General features: G+C 43.4%; 1 protein-coding gene across 3 annotated transcripts in view; it reads left to right on the top strand.

Annotated features, from left to right (window-relative positions):
- LOC110528074 (dual serine/threonine and tyrosine protein kinase) overlaps nucleotides 1-22,953 on the top strand; it is a 28,036-nt gene that overhangs the window by 1,326 nt on the left and 3,757 nt on the right. For all 3 annotated transcript variants that reach the window (XM_021609871.2, XM_036983632.1, XM_036983631.1), the window contains 8 exons: nucleotides 6,085-6,494; nucleotides 16,155-16,649; nucleotides 16,849-17,044; nucleotides 17,982-18,220; nucleotides 18,538-18,621; nucleotides 18,772-18,948; nucleotides 21,297-21,426; nucleotides 21,694-21,850. In XM_021609871.2, coding sequence (XP_021465546.2) covers nucleotides 6,085-6,494; nucleotides 16,155-16,649; nucleotides 16,849-17,044; nucleotides 17,982-18,220; nucleotides 18,538-18,621; nucleotides 18,772-18,948; nucleotides 21,297-21,426; nucleotides 21,694-21,850 — 1,888 coding nt within the window. The remainder of the gene's footprint in view (nucleotides 1-6,084; nucleotides 6,495-16,154; nucleotides 16,650-16,848; nucleotides 17,045-17,981; nucleotides 18,221-18,537; nucleotides 18,622-18,771; nucleotides 18,949-21,296; nucleotides 21,427-21,693; nucleotides 21,851-22,953) is intronic.

The raw sequence follows: 22,953 nt of genomic DNA, 5'->3' as shown, positions 1-22,953 counted from the left end.
ATTCCTCAGAAAACGGCATGCTTATCCAAACATGCATATCTAACTAGACCATATTAAGTGATTCGGTTGTCACATCATGTCACACACTTTTGTACTTGAGGTTACTTTTATCCAAGTAGCTACAGTACTTATATTATAATATGCCTGTTACTGAAGGACCCTGTCTGATTCTTTTACATTCTACAGACTTGGCCTTCATTGAGAGCCACCACTCACAAGTTTTGTAATGTGCTTATTGGTTCCAGTGTGAAACCCTATTAACTTTGGACAAGCCCCATAAACATAGCAGAGGAATGTCAGTCATTCTAGAATGAGTTTGAGTGGGAACTCTTCCGATTGTGGTCATTCAAGGTGGACTGAATTAGGTACAGCAGACTCTGCATAATCCAATAATGTTCCAATTAGGAATGTGCACAAGTGCTGCTGACGTCAGGCAATTCCTAAAGGGCCCACAGGTTTCTGACCTGTACCCAATTCATATACGGTGGTGGGATGCCATATACAGGTGGATATTGTTAAAAGTTTAACTGTCATCTGAATGGAGGTAATGAGGTAGGGTAGGGTAAATGACCTAGGGTCTGCCTATTCCCCCACTGGAAAAAACAACTGTTGGCCGGACAGAGATTTCTTTGACAACACGTCGACTGTAGAAAATGTGTTAAATAGGATTTAGAGGGAAAATTAACAGATTAGGGCCAGCTAAAGTCTATCTCAACAGTATGACCTGACAAAGGGCACCCAGTATGCTGAGATTCCCGCTTAAGAAATAACTGAGGCAAAAGGAAACATGTACTGATGATAAATAACATAGTAGGCTACATATCCATTTGCTGTAAGCCATCCTAATTTCATAATTTTAAACTCTGCAATAGTCATTGCACTAGTTAATTTGGGGATAGCCTGACCTTGAAATGTGTGCGGGCTGATGAGCAGGGTGTGAGTGTGATTCTCACGTTCCTGTCTAGGAGATGTGAGTTATTTTGAGCCTCTGTCTAATAGGGCTGTCATTCAAGCCCACCTACCTGTCCACTAAGGTATGTTTGTGGGTTTAGTGTCGCCACTAAACCCATTTACATTTAAACACACATTTACCAAGAATGTTTCAACATCCTCAATCTAGTGCATCTAGAATGTCAAATTTAATGTGAAAAGCAAATCTATCCTTTCCATCAAGTAGGGCTATAAATATCTCTTTCAGTCTAACAACAAACCACAGAGGTTGCCATGCCAGATGACATGTTTCAAGCTCTAGTAACATGCTACAAAATGTGACCAGTCATCACTGAATGGAAAGTGCAGCTGTTTAACCTAATTCCAAGTGGATGTTTTTATTAAGCCTATCGGCCTATTTTTATACAAAACCTTATGAACTCAGTCACCGCCTTTAGAATCAGACAGACACACACACACACACACGGCTGGTCTTTCTGGCCTCAACTAAAAACCTTATGAATGCCATAGTTGTGATAAAATGAGCTGCCACCTCCTTAAGCAAGGCGTCCTAAGTGAACTTGAATAAAATACCTAATTAGATGTAGAAAACAGTACAGTAGGTATTTAAATATATATATTTTCTACTGTGGTTCAATCATCCAGTGGATTATAAGGCCTACTGCGTGCAAAATGTTTTAGGCCAAACACCATGCAGAGTAATACCAGATAAACAGCTGCAGAGGAAACAGTGGTGGGTTGGAGAAAGAGGGAGTGAATATAAGGGGTGGGGAGGGAAAGAGAGAAACAGAGTAGAGCAGTCCATTGCTGGCATTGTCTTTGTCTGTTGTTTAACTGCTTTAGAACATGACTCCGCATCATGGAGGATTATGACCATTTCCTGTGATTCATTTAGGTTGAAAATGACAAAGGTTAAAACAACGGGATTCTAATATCCCATAACTCTTCGCAACAATGGGGAAGAATTCTAAACAATGGGACTAGCAATTCGAGTGAAAATTACTAAAGGGAATGCTAGCAGTACAGAAAGTTCGCCATCAAAGTGGAAAATAAACACAATTATAGTGCATTTCAAGTTACTCAGCAAATGCATAGAATAATTGTTTTATTGTCATTCTAATCATTTAAAGATTTTTCAAATGATCTACACCCACTTTATTACTTAATTTCCCGACCGCTGGTCATGTTTTCTATGCTAATCCTGTAGTATCAGCAACGTTGCTGGTTTAATTATAAAAAGTGTATATATTTATTGAACGCTCCCGCATGGACTTATTACGTTGTCTTAACCTGTATGTGCATTTGGAAAGTATTCAGACCCCTTTACTTTTTCTACATTTTGTTATGTTACAGCCTTATTCTAAAATGTATTACATTGTTCCCCCCCCCCTCATCATTCTACACACAATACCCCATAATGACAAAGCAAAAACAGGTTTTTAGAAATGTTTTTCAATTTATACAAAATTAAAAACTGAAATCACATTTACATAGTTATTCAGACTAGAGGTCGACCGATTAATCGGAATGGCCGATTTAATTGAATTAACAATCAGTATTTTTGGGCGCCGATTTTATAAAAACATTTTTTTTATACCTTTTATTTAACCAGGCAAGTCAGCTAAGAACACATTCTTATTTTCAATGACGGCCTAGGAACGGTGGGTTAACTGCCTTGTTCAGGGGCAGAACAACAGATTTTCACCTTGTCAGCTCGGGGGATCCATCCTTGCAACATTACAGTTAACTAGTCCAATGCTCTAACCACCTGCCTCTCATTGCACTCCACGAGGAGCCTGCCTGTTACGCAAATGCAGTAGAAGCCAAGGTAAGTTGCTAGCTAGCATTAAACTTATAAAAAACAATCAATCAATCATAATCACTAGTTATCACACATGGTTGATGATATTACTAGTTTATCTAGCGTGTCCTGCTTGGCATATAACGCTGGGGGATGATTTAACAGAAGTGCATTTGCGAAAAAAGCACAATCGTTGGACGACTGTACCTAACCATAAACACATGCCTTTCTTAAAATCAATACACAGAAGTACATATTTTAAACCTGCATATTTAGCTAAAAGAAATCCAGGTTAGCAGGCAATATTAACCAGGTGCACGCAGTGTCAGGGTATATGCAACAGTTTGGGCAGCCTGGCTCATTGCGTTCTAATTTGCCAGAATTTTACATAATTATGACATAACATTGAAGGTTGTGCAATGTAACAAGAATATTTAGACTCAGGGTTGCCACCCGTTCGATAAAATAAATAATGGTTCCGTATTTCACTGAAATAATAAACGTTTTGTTTCTGGATTCGACCATATTAATGACCAAAGGCTCGTATTTCTGTGTGTTATCATGTTATAATTAAGTCTATGATTTGATAGAGCAGTCTGACTGAGCGTTGGTAGGCAGCAGCATTCTCGTAAGAATTAATTCAAACAGCACTTTTGTGCGTTTTGCCAGCAGCTCTTCGCAAGCACAGCGCTATTTATGACTTCAAGCCTATCAGCCTAATGGCTGGTGTAACCGATGTGAAATGGCTAGCTAGTTAGCGTGGTGCACGCTAATAGCGTTTCAAACGTCACTTGCTCTGAGACTTGGAGTAGTTATTCCCCTTGCTCTGCAAGGGCCACGGCTTTTGTGGAGCGATGGGTAACGATGCTTCGAGTGTGGCTGTTGTCGATGCGTTCCTGGTTCGAACCCAGGTAGTGGCGAGGAGAGGGACGGAAGCTATACTGTTACACTGGCAATACTAAAGTGCCTATAAGAACATCCAATAGACAAAGGTATATGAAATACAAATGGTATAGAGAGAAATAGTCATATAAATACTATATTAACTACAACCTAAAACCTCTTACCTTGGAATATGGAAGTCACATGTTAAAAGGAACCACCAACTCTCATATGTTCTCATGTTCTGAGCAAGGAACTCAAACGTTAGCTTTTTTACATGGCACATATTGCACTTTTACTTCTCCAACACTTTGTTTTTGCATTATTTAAACCAAATAGAACATGTTTCATTACTTATTTGAGGCTAAATAGATTTTTATTGATGTATTATATTAAGTTAAAATAAGTGTTCATTCAGTATTGTTGTAATTGTCATTATTACAAATAAAAAATAAAAAATTGGCCGATTAATCGGTATCAGCTTTTTTTTTTTTTGGTCCTCCAATAATCGGTATAGGCGTTGAAAAATCACAATCGGTCGACCTCTAATTCAGACCCTTTGCTATGAGACTTGAAATTGAGCTCAGGTGAATCCTGTTTCCATTGATCATCCTTGAGATGTTTCTACAACTTGATTGGAGTTCACCTGTGGTAAAATTCAATTGATTGAACATGATTTGGAAAGGCACACACCTGTCTATATAAGGTCCCGCAGTTGACAGCGCATGTCAGAGCAAAAACCTACCAATGAGATCGAAGGAATTGTCTGTAGAGCTCCAAGACAGGATTGTGTCGAGGCACAGATCTGGGGAAAAGTACCAAAACATTTCTGGAGCATTGAAGGTCCCCAAGAACAGTGGCCTCCATCATTCTTAAATGGAAGAAGGTTGGAACCACCAATACTCTTCCTAGAGCTGGCTGCCTGGCCAAACTGAGCAATCGGGGGAGAAGGGCCTTGGTCAGGGAGGTGACCAAGAACCCGATGGTAACTCTGACACAGTTCCTCTGTGGAGATGGGAGAACCTTCCAGAAGGACAACCATCTCTGCAGCACTCCACCAATCAGGCCTTTATGGTAGAGTGGCCAGACGGAAGCCACTCCTCAGTAAAAAGCACATGACAGCCCGCTTGGAGTTTGCGAAAAGATACCTAAAGACTCTCAGACCATGAGAAATAACATTCTCTGGTCTGATGAAACCAAGATTGAACTCTTTGGCCTGAATTGCAAGCATCATGTCTGGAGGAGACCTGGCACCATCCATACTGTGAAGCGTGGTGGTGGCAGCATCATGCTGTGGGGATGTATTTCAGCGGCAGGGACTGGGAGACTAGTCAGGATCGAGGGAAAGATGAACGGAGCAAAGTACAGAGAGATCCTTGATGAAAACCTGCTCCAGAGCACTCATGTCCTCAGACTGGGGTGAGGGATCATCTTCCAACAAGACAATGACCCTAAGTTCACAGCCAAGACAACACAGGAGGGGCTTCAGGACAAGTCTGTAAATGTCCTTGAGTGGCCCAGTCAGAGCCTGTACTTGAACCCAATATAACCTCTCTGGAGAGACCTGAAAATGGCTGTGCTGGAATGCTCCTCCAACATGACAGAGCTTGAGAGGATCTGCAGAGAAGAATGGGAGAAACTCCCCAAATACAGGTGTGCCAAGCTTGTAGCATCATACCCAAGAAAACTCCAGGCTGTAATAGCTGCTTAAAGTGCTTCAACAAAGTACTGAGTAAAGGGTCTGAATGCTTATGTAAATGAAAACATTTCTTAAAACCTGTTTTTGCTTTGTCATTTTGGGCTATTGTGTGTAGATTGCGGGGGGAAACTATTGAATCATTTTTCGAATAAGGCTGTAACGTAACAAAGTGGAAAAAGTCAAGGGGTCTGAATACTTTCCGAACGCACTGTATTTTCCACCTAATGATGAACCAGGATGTATGGGTTGCCACAGAGATGGGTCAGGAGATAACAGACAAGGGCTTAAGGAGGGGCTTTGAAGTAAACACAATAGATTCTCCCTCTGACCTTTCCTATGCCAGAAGTGCAGAGACAAAGAGATGCAACAGGTTCCGTTATTTCTCTATTGCTAGCCAATCCGTTGGAATTTGCACACATTCAAAGTGGGATATTAGATGTTGTTATTACATTGTATTATCAACGTATGCAGATTTTTACTAGGCCTAATGCCTGAAGATAAAGGCTTCTTCCTTACCCCTCAGAAGGGAGAGGGATAACAACTCAAGCCCTCCCCCCACCATTACTATTCCCTGTTCCCTGTTAGGAATTGTTAGGTTAGATTACTCGTTGGTTATAACTGCATTGTCGGAACTAGAAGCACAAGCATTTCGCTACACTCGCATTAACATCTGCTAACCATGTGTATGTGACAAATAACATTTGATTTGATTCCCTTCTATACACCCATATGTTGTTGTCCCTTCTCTTAGGCCAGCTGAGCTGCATCTCCTTCCCCCGGCATGAGGAGGAGTTCCTGCAAAGCAACGTGGGCAGCGTCCTCTACATCGTGGTACTTGGTCAGGACTGTGCCGCGCGCTACCAGCTGCTCAACTGCCTGCTGGGGGAGCGGCTCTTGCCCCTGGGGCCTGAGGCGGGCGAGGCCTGCGATGGCGTCCAGGGCACCTCCTGCAAGAGGAGAAAGCTGTGCTTCACCCACGGGCGCCAGACGCGACTCAGCCTGGCGCTGCCCGGCCAGTATGAGCTGGTGCACCAGCTGGCGGCCCACTGTGGGCGCTGGGATACGGTTCCCCGGGAGGACCTGGAGATCCAGGAGGAGTGTGAAGACCCCGCCCACAGGCTGGCTGAGCTGGAGATCACCCTGCACCACCCTCTGCTACAGGTACACCTACATTTGCATATGCGAGGAGGATTCCGGTGGTGGGAGTCTTTTGTTATGTATTTGCAATGTAAGCCTACAGGAGAAATGGTCAAAGGTCCTTTTTACTTATTGGTATGCTCATTGACGTTACAGTATTGATTTGATAAATGCCTGATTCGTTGGCTCTCATGAGAGTGAGTCTTTTGAGTTTTTGGCTTTGATTGATGATACTGTCATCTCACTGATGATATGTTAGTTCTCTCTCTTATGGGAACTCGAATGGCAGGCTTGTTTTTCATCGTCCTCTCCAGGCTGGTAACATTAATAGCACACAAAGGTTACTGCACAGAGTAGATCAGTCCCCATGTTAGTCTGAGCTTTCCCTCTGGTACCAGAGGTTACTTACAGAAGACTAGTGGACTCCTCTACCAGGTGGACAGACACAGCCCATCTTGCTCGGCTGACTAACATGCCTTGGTGTGTGGATTGCACTGTGCTTGCTTGTTGTCACGTGCGGGTCGAGAAAAGTGGTGCTTAATCCTTCAAACAAAGGCATCGCTTAGCTGGTCGCCATGGAAGCCAGGCTCCAGACAGCGCTGAGACGTATGCGTTAGCTAGGCCCTGCCTGCACTGCCTTATAGGCCGCTCGCCCCCCCGCCCACCCTCACCTTATGTAATGGCCCTGGTCTGGTGCGATTCACATGACCGGGGCACATAAGGAAAACACTTCCAAAGTTAAACCCTTCACTGCGATGAGGAAGTTGCCATGGTTACGACTGGATCCTTCCAGCAGGGCACTGCTTATTAGCCCATGTCATAATTTGCTGTCTGTTTTTTTTCTCCCCTGTGTTTTGCCAAATTCATTATGATCGTAAGCTTCTTATTTGGAGAACAAAAAGCTGATATCAGGTTGCCCTGCCCTTAGGTTTTGTCTCTTTTGTGTTAAATTGGCGAGGCAGGATTCTGAGTATAAATGGAGTAGTGACGGAGCCAGTGTAAGTCAATATGTGATGACCTATGTGATTACTCACACATGAAATCAATCTTATGAAGTGGAATGCTCCCTTACCCATCTTATTTTTCCTGTTCTGTTTTCAGATAGGCTAAACAGGGTGCTATTGTTTACTCAATGATTAACGACACTTTACCTGAGAAGCTGTACAATTCTGGCTTGTATGTAACGTTTCTGACGCTTGTCAACCTGATTCATCTTGTCATGATAATGCAAACGCATGTGCCAGGTTGGGTAGGCTAGGCTGTGGTGTATTTAATAATGTAGTCAGAGCAGCAGTTCAAAGAGCTGCAGCTAGCTGCTGCTGTTTCCTCAGGGGGGCTAGAGGCTGGCAGGCAGGGAAGCAGCTCTCAGCCTACTGTGACATTCACACAGCCATGGCAGAATCAGAGCGCCCTGTTTTGGGAGGCCAGGAGATAAAAGGGCTAACTCGTTAATTACCCTCCTCTGGACTCCCCACTCTCCCCAGGTTAGCCACACAGTGACACACATGACTGGGATAGTGCCAACCTATGTATGGATGCATTTCTCAGATAACCTCCCCGACATAAGTCTGCCACAAGTTCATATAGCCTAGATGTGTTTCTATATCTAAAGAATGTTTTCGACTGAGAATAAACAATTATTGCTTAGATATGCAGATTGTGGGTTGCAACCGTCCATTATTGTCTGATATAGGGGTTAATCCATTTGATTTCAATCACTTTTTGACAGCCTCCCATAATAATAATAATAATAATAATAATAATAATAATAATAATAATAATAATAATAATACTTGAGGGGTGCTTATATTTGTCCTGTTGCTGGAATGTTTTTTTTTTTTGTTGCATATCCCAACTACACCTGAAACACCCGCAGGGAGTGGGGTCACAGCCAGGGTCGCCGTTGTGGAACAATTGGGGTTAAGTGCCTTGCACAAGGGTACTGCAACAGATTTTCTCTCCTTGTCGGTTCCCGTATTTGAACCAGCAACCTTTTTTGATTCAAACACAACTTTCCATACATGTTTGCAAGAAGTGGTCAGAAAGTGACTTTTTGGACTTTGGATAAAGGTGCTCAAAGTTGACCCATTTTGCATACCCACCATACCAGGAGACATCCATGTCTTCATCACTGGAAAAGATAAACGGTTGAGTTTGATATCATTTAAAATCTTACAAACAGGGTTGTCAAACTATTTAATATATTTTTTGAATTTTATTGTCATCTAAACACGTGTAAACTCTGGTTTTACACATGTTGTAGCTACTTTACATGATGAGTTTTTTTGTTGTACCTGCCATTGGTTGAGGCACAACATGCTCTCGAATACAGGGTGGGGGTAATTTCAATCATAGAAATAGGTCCATTCTATGAATTCTATCCCATTAGACCACTGCAATTTAGCTGGCACACTTGAAATGGACATTGTATTGACATGGCTGCCAGTCCACCCACGTCAAATGTCAACTTAAATGGTCATGTCTATTCTATGATCTATATTTTCTATGATTTGAATAGGTTTCTTATGGAGATTTGACAGTATAATTTAAAACAACAGATATTCCCATTCAAGTCAACATTCTCTGATTTGTGGACCTCCAACCATCTTTGTGATACAAAAGTTGAAATTTCAATGTTATTCCCATTTGAATACGTTTATCAGCCAAAACATGACATCCACCCTGTATTCCAGAGCATTTTGCGTCTGAACCGATGGCGAGCACAACACAACCTCCGATGACGGAAAATACGGGTATGAGAATATAAAAACATCTGAGTTCACGTGTTTGTAGATGGTTGACGTTAAAGGTTAGAAAATGTTATGTTTTATTAACACATTTTTCAAGTAATTATAAAATAGTTTGACAGGGCTGTTTGTAAGCTTTTAAATGATATCCATCTTAACCGTTTATCTTTTCCAGTGTTGACGATACGGATGTCTCGTATGCAAAATAGGTCAACTTTTTGCACCTTTATCTCTTTAATGTTTTGGCATTCAGGTCCAAAAAGTCCCTTTCTGACCACTTCTACACTGGGGAAGTGTAAATCAAAAGGGGTGCTGTCAAAAAGTGATAGAATTCACATGGATTTACCCATAAGGGTGATAAAATAGTCTTCAAAATATCCCGTAGATATTCAGCAACTGGACTACATTTGGAAATTGACTGCATTAGGGCAATTTAAACATTCTATTTATTTTGATTGGTTGTGAAGAAATGTTTGCAGGCTATCTTTGTTCTGAAGAGACTGCTCAGTTGGCCAACGCTGTTGTTTCTTGGAGACGGGACTGACTGTCTCTTTTGTGTGGCTGTGTTAGTCATTTCTCTCTCTCGCTCTTTTACAGTCTGCCCCCCACCCTCCATTTCTCTTCCTCTTTCCCTCGCACGCCCTCTCGTTCTATTTCTGTGGCTGTTACTGTGTAATTCATCAAACGTGGAGTGAAAATGTTTTCTTGCTTGGTTTTCTGTTGCCCTCCCATACCCTTTCCCATGACCAGACAGGTCTGTGTTTGTGTTTATGGGGGATGGCACTGGCAGCACATACTGCGTCTGAGTTTTGTCCCAGTTAGAAAAACAATAATGTGACTGGTAGTAGTATATGTGGGGGCCAATGAGGATTGGAGAAATATTGTGTACTAACTACCCTGCATGTTTACTCAACCTAGGAATATTTTTACTTAAAAAAAACAGAACAAAAACAAGTGTAAGGACATTTCTCATGCAAGAGAATTATACTTTTGTTGATACAGGTAACTGCCAAAATAAAGGAAACACTTGAGTAAATGAGGGTTCTGGTTGCTCTTGTATGGTGTGGGATTCATTTTCCTTACCCTTAGAGGGTAAGGTAAACACCAATAAATACACAACCATTCAGAGTGGTCACTTTCAACCTATGGTGAATAATTTCTATCCTGATGGGAGTGGTCTCTTCCAGGATGACAATGCCCCCATCCACAGGGCACGAGTGGTCACTGAATGGTTAGATGAGCATGAAAATTATGTAAACCATATGCCATGGCCGTCTCAGTCACCAGATCTCAACCACATTGAACACCTATAAGAATTCTGGAGTGGCTCCTGAGACAGTTTTTCACCACCATCAACAAAACAGCAAATTATGGTATTTCTCGTGGAAGAATGGTATCACATCCCTACAATAGAGGTCCAGACACTTGTAGAATGTATGCCAAGGTGCATTGAATCTGTTCTGGCGGCTTGTGGTGGCCCAACGCCCAATTAACACGTTGTATTATTATTATTATTTAGGCATTTTTCATGATTATACAGATAACACAGACAGAACAGGTAGAGGGCAAAATGCACACGGATCCCCTATCAAATCCAACCCCCCCCATGCTTTAACAGAGCCCAACTCCAAAACCAGACTTAAAGCAGGCATAATATACAGTGAGTAATATAATCAAATAGTTTTAAAAAATAACAAAGATATTATAAAACAGAGTAAAAATAGTGATACAAATTCTATTTGGGTTGGTTTATGGACTTGTGAAATTAGCTGGGTCCAAGTCTTCTACAAAAGATGGGAAAGGTTGTCAGATATTATAAAATGTAATTGCAGATCCCCTAATGGAGTAGCATATTTTCTCTAGCTTGAGATGTTGGATAAAGGAAGTTATGCAATGGTTAAAAGTAAGAGGGAACCGATCTTTCCACTTAAATAGTAGAAGACGTCTAGCTAGAAGAGTAGTACATGCCAGCATGTTGCCATATAACTGTTTAGAGGGGCCTCTAGTGGTGCCACTCAATATAACTGTTTAGAGGGGCCTCTAGTGGTGCCACTCAATAGAACTGTTTAGAGGGGCCTCTAGTGGTGCCACTCAATATAACTGTTTAGAGGGGCCTCCAGTGGTGCCACTCAATATAACTGTTTAGAGGGGCCTTCAGTGGTGCCACTCAATATAACTGTTTAGAGGGGCCTCCAGTGGTGCCACTCAATAGAACTGTTTAGAGGGGCCTCCAGTGGTGCCACTCAATATAACTCTTTAGAGGGGCCTCCAGTGGTGCCACTCAATATAACTGTTTAGAGGGGCCTCCAGTGGTGCCACTCAATATAACTGTTTAGAGGGGCCTCCAGTGGTGCCACTCAATAGAACTGTTTAGAGGGGCCTCCAGTGGTGCCACTCAATAGAACTGTTTAGAGGGTCCTCCAGTGGTGCCACTCAATAGAACTGTTTAGAGGGGCCTCCAGTGGTGCCACTCAATATAACTGTTTAGAGGGGCCTCCAGTGGTGCCACTCAATATAACTGTTTAGAGGGGCCTCTAGTGGTGCCACTCAATATAACTGTTTAGAGGGGCCTCTAGTGGTGCCACTCAATAGAACTGTTTAGAGGGGCCTCCAGTGGTGCCACTCAATATAACTGTTTAGAGGGGCCTCTAGTGGTGCCACTCAATATAACTGTTTAGAGGGGCCTCTAGTGGTGCCACTCAATATAACTGTTTAGAGGGGCCTCTAGTGGTGCCACTCAATATAACTGTTTAGAGGGGCCTTCAGTGGTGCCACTCAATATAACTGTTTAGAGGGGCCTCCAGTGGTGCCACTCAATAGAACTGTTTAGAGGGGCCTCCAGTGGTGCCACTCAATGTAACTCTTTAGAGGGGCCTCTAGTGGTGCCACTCAATAGAACTGTTTAGAGGGGCCTCCAGTGGTGCCACTCAATATAACTCTTTAGAGGGGCCTCCAGTGGTGCCACTCAATGTAACTCTTTAGAGGGGCCTCCAGTGGTGCCACTCAATAGAACTGTTTAGAGGGGCCTCCAGTGGTGCCACTCAATATAACTGTTTAGAGGGGCCTCCAGTGGTGCCACTCCCAAAATGCAATAAAGGCAGAAGGTTTCACAGGTCTCTCAAAAATTGATATCCATAAATCTGTCGATTTCGGACATGTCCAAAACATGTGTAATAAAGTATCAGGAGTTTGCTTATATCAGTCACGAGTGAGATCTATTTCTGGTCTAATCTTGGATTATTTAGCCTTTGAACAATGCAGCCGATTTAACTACCTTAAATTGAATTACATCATGTCTTAGACATATAGATGAAAAATGTATTCGCGCAAGCATATTCTGCCAAATTTCAGCTGAAGGTTGTTCACCTAAATACTCTTCCCATTGGTTCTTAAGAGAGTTCAGGGAATCCAGATTGTGCTAGTTTAATATATAGATCAAGCTTATGCCCCCTTTTTGATTCACTTTAAAAATATATAATCTAGGTGGGTGTGATGGGAAGTGATTAGTGTATGAAGATAAACTATGCAATTGCAGGTATCTAAAGAAAGGGGATCTAAGAATATTGAACTTTTGTACTAACTGCTCAAAAGATGCAAAATCAAATGTATTTGTCACACACACATGGTTAGCAGGTGTTAATGCAAGTGTAGCGAAATGCTTGTGCTTCTAGTTCCGACCATGCAGTAATATCTAACAAGTAACAATTTCACAACTACCTTATACACACAAGTGTAAAGGAATTAATAAGAATATGTACATAAAAATATATAAATGAGTGTTGGCAGAATGGCATAGGCAAGATGCAGTAGATGGTATAGAGTACAGTATATACATATGAGATGAGTAAAGTAGGGTGTGAAAACATATAAAGCGGCATTGTTTAAAGTGGCTAGTGATACATTACATAAAGATGACAAGATGCAGTAGATGGTATAGCGTACAGTATATACATATGACATGATTAATGTAGGGTAAGTAAACATTCTATAATATAAAGTGGCTAGTGATAAATTGATTACATACATTTTTCCATTATTAAAGTGGCCAATGATTTGAATCTGTATGTAGGCAGCAGTCTCTCTGTGTTAGTGGTGGCTGTTTAACAGTCTGATGGTCTTGAGATAGAAGCTGTTTTTCAGTCTCTCGGTCCCTGCTTTGATGCACTTTGATGTACTGACCTCGCCTTCTGGATGATAGCGGGGTGAACAGGCAGTGGCTCGGGTGGTTGATGTCCTTGATGATCTTTATGGCCTTCCTGTGACATCGGGTGGTGTAGGTGTCCCGGAGGGCAGGTAGTTTGCACCCGGTGATGCATTGTGCAGACCTCACTACCCTCCGGAGAGCCTTACGGTTATGGGCGGAGTAGCTGCCGTACCATACAGCCCGACAGGATGCTCTCGGTTGTGCATCTGTAAAAGTTTGTGAGTGCTTTTGGTGACAAGCCAAATTTCTTCAGCTTCCTGAGATTGAAGAGGCTCTGCTGCGCCTTCTTCACCACACTGTTTGTGTGAGTGGACCAATTCAGTTTGTCCGTGATGTATACGCCGAGGAACTTAACTCTCCAGCCTCTCCACTACTGTCCCGTCAATGTAGATAGGGGGGTGCTCCCTCTGCTGTTTCATGAAGTCCACTATCATCTCCTTTGTTTTGTTGACATTGAGTGTGAGGTTATTTTTCTGGACACCACACTCCGAGGGCCCTCACCTCCTCCCTGTAGGTCGTCTCATTGTTGTTGGTAATCAAGCCTACCACTGTTGTGTCGTCCGCAAACTTGATGATTGAGTTGGAGGCGTGCATGGCCACGCAGTCGTGGGTGAACAGGGAGTACAGGAGAGGGCTGAGAACGCACCCTTGTGGGGACCCAGTGTTGAGGATCAGCGGGGTGGAGATGTTGTTACCTACCCTCACCACCTGGGGGCGGCCCGTCAGGAAATCCAGGACCCAGTTGCACAGGGCGGGGTCGAGACCCAGGGTCTCGAGCTTGATGACGAGTTTGGAGGGTACTATGGTGTTAAATGCTGAGCTGTAGTCGATGAACAGCATTCTTACATAGGTATTCCTCTTGTCCAGGTGGGTTAGGGCAGTGTGATGTCGATTGCGTCGTCTGTGGACCTATTGGGGCGGTAAGCAAATTGGAGTAGGTCTAGGGTGTCAGGCAGGGTGGAGGTGATATGATTCTTGACTAGTCTCTCAAAGTACTTCATGATGACGGAAGTGAGTGCTACAGGGCGGTAGTCATTTAGCTCAGTTACCTTAGCTTTCTTGGGAACAGGAACAATGGTGTCCCTCTTGAAGCATGTGGGGACAGCAGACTGGGATAAGGATTGATTGAATATGACTGTAAACACACCAGACAGCTGGTCTGCGTATGCTCTGAGGACGCAGCCGGGGATGCCAACTGGGCCTGCAGCCTTGCGAGGGTTAACCCGTTTTAAATGTTTTACTCATGTTGGCTACAGTGAAGGAGAGCCCGCAGGTTTTGGTAGCGGGCCGTGTCAGTGGCACTGTATTGTCCTCAAAGCGAGCAAAAAAGTTGTTTTGCGCGAATACTGCCATCAATCCACAGTTTCTGGTTGGGGAATGTTTTAATAGACGCTGTGGGTACAACATCACCGATGCACTTGTTAATAAACTCGCACACCGAATCAGCATATTCGTCAATGTTGTTCGCCGCAATGCGGAACATATCCCAGTCCACGTGATCAAAGCAATCTTGAAGCGTGGAATCCGATTGGTTCGACCAGCGTTGACCGGACCTGGGCGCTTCCTGTTTTAGTGTCTGTCTATAGGCTGGTAGCAACAAAATGGAGTCGTGGTCAGCTTTTCCGAAAGGATGGCTGGGAGGGCCTTATATGCGTCGCGGAAGTTAGAATAACAGTGGTCTAGGGTTTTTCCAGCCCTGGTAGCACAATCGATATGCTGATAGAATTTGGGGAGCCTTGTTTTCAGATTAGCCTTGTTAAAATCCCCAGCTACAATAAATGCAGCCTCAGGATATGTGGTTTCCAGTTTACATAGAGTCCAATGAAGTTCTTTCAGGGCCGTCGATGTGTCTGCTTGGGGTGTAATATACCCAACTGTGATTATGATGGAAGAGAATTCTCTTGGTAGATAATGCGGTCGGCATTTGATTGTGAGGAGTTCTAAGTCAGGTCAAACAGAAGGACCTGAGTTCCTGTATGTTGTTATGATCACACCACGTCTCGTTAATCATAAGGCATACCTCCCCGCCCTTCTTCTTACCTGAGAGATGCTTGTTGCTGTCGGCGTGATGTGTGAAGAAACCAGGTGGCTGTACTGACTCAGATAGCGTGCCTCGATTGAGCCATGTTTCCGTGAAACAAAGAACGTTACAGTCTCGGATGTCTCTCTGGAATGCTACCCTTGCTCGGATTCTGTCTACCTTGTTGTCAAGAGACTGGACATTGGCGAGTAGTATGCTCGGGAGTGGTGCGCGACTTGCCCGTCTACGGAGCCTCACCAGAAGACCGCTCCATCTGCCCCTTCTACGGCGTCGTTGTTTTGGGTCGCCGGCTGGGATCCGATCCATTGTTCTGGGTGTTAGGCCAAACAGAGGATCCGCTTCGGGAAAGTCGTATTCCTGATCGTAATGTTGGTGAGTTGACGTTGCTCTTATATCCAATAGTTCCTCCCGACTGTATGTAATAAAACCTAAAATTACCTGGGGTAACAATGTAAGAAATAATACATAAAAAAAACAAAATACTGCTTAGTTTCCTAGGAACGTGAAGCGAGGCGGCCATCTCTGTCGTCAGTGAGGAGATCCCTTTTCCAGACGATATGAAACACCCAGTCTAGTGTTTCCTTTATTTTGCCAGTTACCTGTAGGTGTTTTATGTTTCCACAACATTTATATAAGTGTTGAGTGCTGCTATGACCATTTCAATGATTAAAATATATTCCCTGCTCTGTCAGGAGGCGAAAATCATGGTGGTGCCATGCCCCAGTGTCCAGCCCATTGAGGAGGCCCTAGAGGACTGTACGCGTAACGCGGTTCCCATCATGCTCTACGCCCTCAACCAGGACACCCTCACTGCCGAACAGGTGGCCGAGCTAAGGAAAGTCAAAGAGATGCTCCTCTTCCCCATCTGCTTCGTCCGTATCCCTGCGACTCTGCCCGAGGCATCACCCGAGCCCAGCCGGCGCCTAGAGAGGGAGAGGAGCCCCCTCTACAAGCAGCTGCTGTCCCTGGGCTTCCTCAGCACTCCGGTGGGGAACTGTTCCTGCGGAGCCCCCTCTCAGACGCCTAGCCCGGCCGTCAAGCCCCAGAGTGTCCTGGGGGAGACCTTTGAGAGGCTGCACCGCCTCCTGGTGACCTTTGCCCGCCAGGTGCTCCACAACCAGCAGGTGGAGGTTGCGAACTTGCTCAATGGGGTGCACTGCCGTTGCCTTGACCTCTTCATCAAGCAGGTCAGTAGGGGGACAGCTGTGTCTGGGAGAAATAGTCAGCCAATCAATTAGCTAATCAAATAAAATCTGTATAGCGTCACCAAATGTATAACTGAAACTTGTTTAATTTGAAGGCATAATTACAGTAGGGAGAAATTACTCTGACTATGTAGTGGTAGTGGTGGCAAAGACATACTTTTCCTCCTCTCCCCGGCTGCAGGCATTTGACATGCAGAGGGACTTGCAGATTACGCCGCGGCGGCTGGAGTACACACGGGAGAAGGAGGGCGAGCTGTTCATCTCCCTGATGGCCATCGCCAACCGCAAGCAGGAGGAGATGAAAGAGATGATCGTGGAGACGCTGAGCAGCATGAAGGAGCAGCTGCTAGAGGATGCTGCCAACCTGGAGTTCACAGGTACACTGTCTGTCAAAGGTCAAGTCTAAAGACTGATACTGTAAAATGTCTCTGAGATCATGGCATACTATAGTAAAAATCCTTCCTCTTAGAATTAGAACCTTCACCACCCCTTAAATCCTTCCTCTTAGAATTAGAACCTTCACCACCCCTTAAATCCTTCCTCTTAGAATTAGAACCTTCACCACCCCTTAAATCCTTCCTCTTAGAATTAGAACCTTCACCACCCCTTAAATCCTTCCTCTTATTGCTTGGCACTTTGAAAACAGTCGTTTTCATTTTCCATTGTTTCACTCTCCTCTTGAACTCCCATTTCATTTTTCAGCCACCATGCTGCTGCTCAGTTTCAGGGTCTTGGCAATCTTCTTATATTCGAGGCCATCTTTATGTAGAGCAACAATTATTTTTTTCAGATCCTCAGAGTTCTTTGTCATGAGGTGCCATGTTGAACTTCCAGTGACCAGTCAGTATGAGGGAGTGTGAGAGTGATGACACCAAATTTAACACACCTGCTCCCCATTTACACCTGAGACCTTGTAACACTAACGAGTCACATGACACCGGGGAGGGAAAATGGCTAATTGGGCATTTTCACTTAGGGGTGTACTCACTTTTGTTGCCAGCGGTTTAGACATTAACGGCTGTGTGTTGAGTTATTTTGAGGGGACAGCAAATGTATACTGTTATACAAGCTGTACACTCACTACTTTACATTGTAGCAAAGTGTCATTTCTTCAGTGTTCACACATTATCACACATTTCTCTTGACAGTTTACAAAATACCATTTAGCCTACTTGTAAAATGTCGAAACTAGCCATGCAATCAACATAACCACACTACAACGCCATAGCATGAACTCAGTCACAGCATGAGGTTTGCATGGTAGTGGCCTGTAACCAACCTACATTATCTTTCTCTCTCTCTCTGACCTCACAGACGTCATAGTGGCGACCAACGGAGAGCCTGTTACCTCAAAGGACATCAAGTCTTGCATCCACCAGATCCAGGAGCTGATAGTTGTGAGGTTGAACCAGGCGGTGGCCAACAAGCTGATCAGCTCTGTGGATTACCTGAGGGAGAGCTTTGTAGGAACCCTGGAGCGCTGTCTAAACAGCCTGGAGAAGTCCAACATGGAGTCATCTGTCCACAATGTCACCTCCAACCACCTCAAACAGGTGTGTGATTGTACAGTATGATTGTACAGTATACTCTTCCATAATTGATATACTGTATGTCAACCATGTCAAATTAAGCTTGTTTTGTTCAGAAATGCCTTTTCTATTTCTCTGTACTACATTATGTTGACCATATCATTGATAAGATGTCCAAGTACCATCAGATGTTTGAGATTAATTCAATAGACTGATTCCTCAAAAGACAATGAAAAAGACAGAATAAAAGACAAGTGCCTTTTTTCCTACAAGACAGTTGGTCTAAGTTAAATGATAACATCATGTTCTGTTCTCTCCATCTCACTTCCCGTCCCGGTCAGATCCTTAACGCTGCCTATCACGTGGAGGTGACCTTCCATTCAGGATCATCTGTTACGAGACTCGTCTGGGAGCAGATCAAACAGGTAACCATTCCCAGTCGAGCATCAGGAATCTACTTCAATTGTAGGGCTTTGCAATAACAACACATTGATTTGAACCTTGATTTATTTCTTGTGTATTCTCTCTCTCTGTCTCTCTCTCCTCTCCTTCTCTTTCTCTCCTCCCCAATGTAGATCATTCAGAGGATAACGTTTGTGAACCCTCCTGGCATCACTACAGAGTGGAAGAGGAAGGTGGCCCAGGATGCCATAGAGAGCTTGAGTGCTGCCAAGCTGGCTAAGAGTATCTGTTCCCAGTTCAGAACCCGACTCAACAGCTCCCATGATGCCTTCGCTGGCTCCCTGCGACAGGTACACCGCACTCCAAACCCGGCTTCAGCTAATCTTTTTATGCACCTTCACACTCCATAAGGTGCCCTCTTCTCTATTGCACTCTTCATCCAATCAGGTTTGGTCTTGGCTACTTTTTTCTTTCCCAGCGGGAAAAACGGTTTGAAATGACCTTATCAATGACCTTCTTTCAACCAGTCTCTGTTTGTAATAATGATATACAGTACCAGTCAAAAGTTTGGACACCTACTCATTCCAGGGTTTTTTTATTATTACTATTTTTTATATTGTAGAATAATAGTGAAGACATCAAAACTATGAATGATGTAGTAACCAAAAAAGTGTTAAACAAATCTAAATATATTTGATATATAGCTGCCTTGATGACAGCTTTGCATTCTCTCAACTAGATTCATTAGGTAGTCACCTGGAATGCATTTAATTTAACAGGTGTGCCTTGTTTAAAGTACATTTGTGGAATTTCTTTCCTTAATGCATTTGCACCAGTCAGTTGTGTTGTGACAAGGTAATTGTGGTTTACAGAAGATAGCCCTATTTGGTAAAAGACCAAGTCCATATTATGGTAAGAAAAGCTCAAATAAGCAAATAGAAACGACAGACATGAAGACACTTTAAGATATGAAGGTCAGTCAATCCGGAACATTTCAAGAACTGTTTCTTCAAGTGCAATCACAAAAACCACCAAGCGCTATGATGAAACTGGCTCTCATGAGAACAGCCACAGGAATGGAAGACCCAGAGTTATCTCTGCTGCAGAGGATAAGTTCATTAGAGTTAACTGCACCTCAGATTGCAGCCCAAATAACAGACACATCTCAACATCAACTGTTCAGAGGAGACTGCGTGAATCAGGCCTTCATGGTCAAATTGCTGCAAAGAAACCACTATTAAAGGACACCAATAAGAAGAAAAGACTGGCTTGGGCCAAGAAACACGAGCAATGGACATTAGACTGGTGGTAATATGTCCATTGGTCTGATGAGTCCAAATTTGAGATTTTTGGTTCCAACCACCGTGTCTTTGTGAGACGCAGAGTAGGTGATTGGGTGATCTCCGCTTGTGTGGTTCCCACCGTGAAGCATGGAGGAGGTGTGGGGGTGCTTTGCTGGTGACACTGTTGGTGATTTATTTAGAATTTAAGGCACACTTAACCAGCATGGCTACCACAGAATTCTGCAGCGATACACCATCCCATCTGGTTTGTGCTTAGTGGGACTATCATTTGTTTTTCAACAGGACAATGACCCAACACACCTCCAGGCTGTGTAAGGGCTATTTGACCAAGTAGGAGAGTGATGTAGTGCTGCATCAGATGACCAGGCCTCCACAATTACCCGACCTCCACCCAATTGAGATGGTTTGGGATGAGTTGGATCGCAGAGTGAAGGAAAAGCAGCCAACAAGTACTCAGCATATGTGGGAACTCCTTCAATACTGTTGGAAAAGCATTCCAGGTGATTACCTCATGAAGCTGGTTGAGAAAATGCCAAGCGTGTGCAAAGCTGTCAAGGCAAAGAGTGGCTACTTTGAAGAATCTAAAATATATTTTGATTTGTTTCTGTTTTTTGGTTACTACATGATTCCATGTGTTATTTCATAGTTTTGATGTCTTCACTATTATTCTACAATTTAGAAAATAGTAAAATAAAGAAAAACCCTTGGATGATTAGGTTTGTCCAAACCTTTGATTGGTACTGTAATTTCAACCAGTTTTGCCAGGTTCTCTCTTCACGGTAGCTCTTGGGACTTAAAAACCTGGCAATGTCTCACTTTATTTTTTTATTTCACTTATGTTTAACTAGGTAGGCCTGTTGAGAACAACTTCTCATTTATAACTGTGACCTGGCAAAGATAAAGCAAAGCAGTGCAACAACAGAGTTACACATGGGATAAACAAACGTAAACACATTATAAAAATCTGTATACAGTGTGTGCAAATTAACTTCAGCAACTCTCCAGTTACAGATTTTTTGTTGTAAACAAGTCAGATTTTCTGCTTTCTTTGACCTTTGATCTCAATGGTCAAATGTATGTGATGATTCTTCCCACATGACTGACAATGTGATTCCCATCATTGATAAAGACCCTCGTTAAGTATCACAGTGGTTTCAACAAAACCCAGTTTGAACTAGGATGCCATATTACAGATTAAAACACTATATGTGGAAAACATGGATTATTTGGCCTGTGTTTGACAGAATTATTTATGATTTATCTGATTTCTAGTCCTAGATTATTTTTCTGTTTGCAGTTTTGTACTCTTATGATTATTTTATGGTTTTACAAGTATCTGGAGTGTCGTTAACATTTGTTGGCATCATTTCAACCAATGACGTATGTGTGTGTAGCTGGAGGAAGGCCACACGGGGCGGTTGGAGCGTACTGAGGACCTGTGGCTGCGTGTGAGGAAGGACCACGCCCCGCGGCTGGCCCGCCTGTCTCTGGAGAGCCGCTCCCTCCGAGACGTGCTACTGCATGGTGAGACACACACATACTAGCTGCTCTATCCACTGGGCTTTGAGCTCTGGCACTGACAGTCATCACTCTGCCTGGGTTCCATGCTCTCACATGCTAAAAAGGCCCAGAACCTATACCAGTCACAGTACAATAACACAAATCTGTATTTCTGACTGACAAACTTAACAACTTTTTCATGAAGTTGACCAGTAGTTTACTTTGATGTCACTGGCGACGTCACTGTTGGTTGTATGAAAATGTATTGACATGTTTCTCTCTTCCTGGCAGGCAAGCCCAAACTTGGGCCAGAGCTGGGGCGGGGTCAGTATGGAGTGGTCTATCTGTGTGACAGCTGGGGGGGACGCTATCCCTGCGCTCTGAAGTCAGTTGTACCACCTGATGACAAGCACTGGAACGACCTGGCCCTGGAGTTTCACTACACCAGGTGAGCTGGCCCAGCCTGTGGACCTCAACCATTGCTGAATGGACTATCATTTCAATAAAGCATGCCTTTAATAAGCTGACACCTAAGCTAGTAAATAGGACGTCAACTGAGTGAACTTGTTTTGCATTATCAAAATTGATCCATACTCAAGTGAAAAAGAATCATCCAATAATAAAGAATGCTGAGACTCGTTTGTTATTGGTGGTGACAGCTGTTTGTATAATGCATGTACTGGTAAAACCAACACCTTCTAGGATAACGAAACATATTCTGCTCTCCAGGACAGATGTTTTTCTCTAGGGCAATGAATTGGCATCTGGTGCTGTGTTTAGTGTACATCTCAGCATGTTAATTTCATATAACTGCAGCCTTTCACTGTGTAATTTCACGGATCATCTGCTCTAACAGCTTACTAATGCAGTTCATAGAGAAGTAACCACTCATGTCTGTGGGCAGATGCTAGTGTTGGAACTGTGATCCCTATGCCCCCTTGTGACTGATAGAAGAATTTCATACACCATGGAAAAGTGATGGTACTGTATTTGCGGGCCAGGCTCCACAAGGGGGCTTAGCCCCCTCAGTTGAAACTTGTGCGTCCTCAGTTTTAGTTTTATGCTTGATCACGTTGTGCTATATCACGTGTTGCTGTACTCATGGGCTCCATGATTTTTCAAGCGGGCCTATTTGTTTGGCAAGACTGCTGTGATTTAACTTCATGGCTGCTTCTCACTGTAGTAGTTGTCGGTATTCTAAGCCTGCATGAATGACTAGGTTATTTTGTTAAGACCGCTGTGTGTATGGCTGCATTCACATAGGAGAATTACCCTATTTATCCTGTAGCCTATATTCATTACCAAAACGACCTCACTTTAGTGTGTAGGGCGCTGTCCATTGTGCTGATACAGTGCCGCGGAGATGGGTTGTAAATCTGTAGCCTGTCACTTCAAAAGCACTCAATCAATGGCCTCGGAGTCTCTGCATTGCAACTTTATCTTTATTCATGTATAGCGTGATATAAGCAGAATTCAATATAATATATATTCCAGTCCCCACCATTTCTACTAACACAGAGGGTAGGACGTATATAAAAATGTAGGACCTTT

This window comes from Oncorhynchus mykiss, chromosome 7, assembly GCF_013265735.2.
Source record: "Oncorhynchus mykiss isolate Arlee chromosome 7, USDA_OmykA_1.1, whole genome shotgun sequence".
NCBI lineage: Eukaryota > Metazoa > Chordata > Actinopteri > Salmoniformes > Salmonidae > Oncorhynchus > Oncorhynchus mykiss.
The sequence above is the reverse complement of the archived record's forward strand: the minus strand, read 5'-3'. Positions and strand labels throughout refer to the sequence as shown.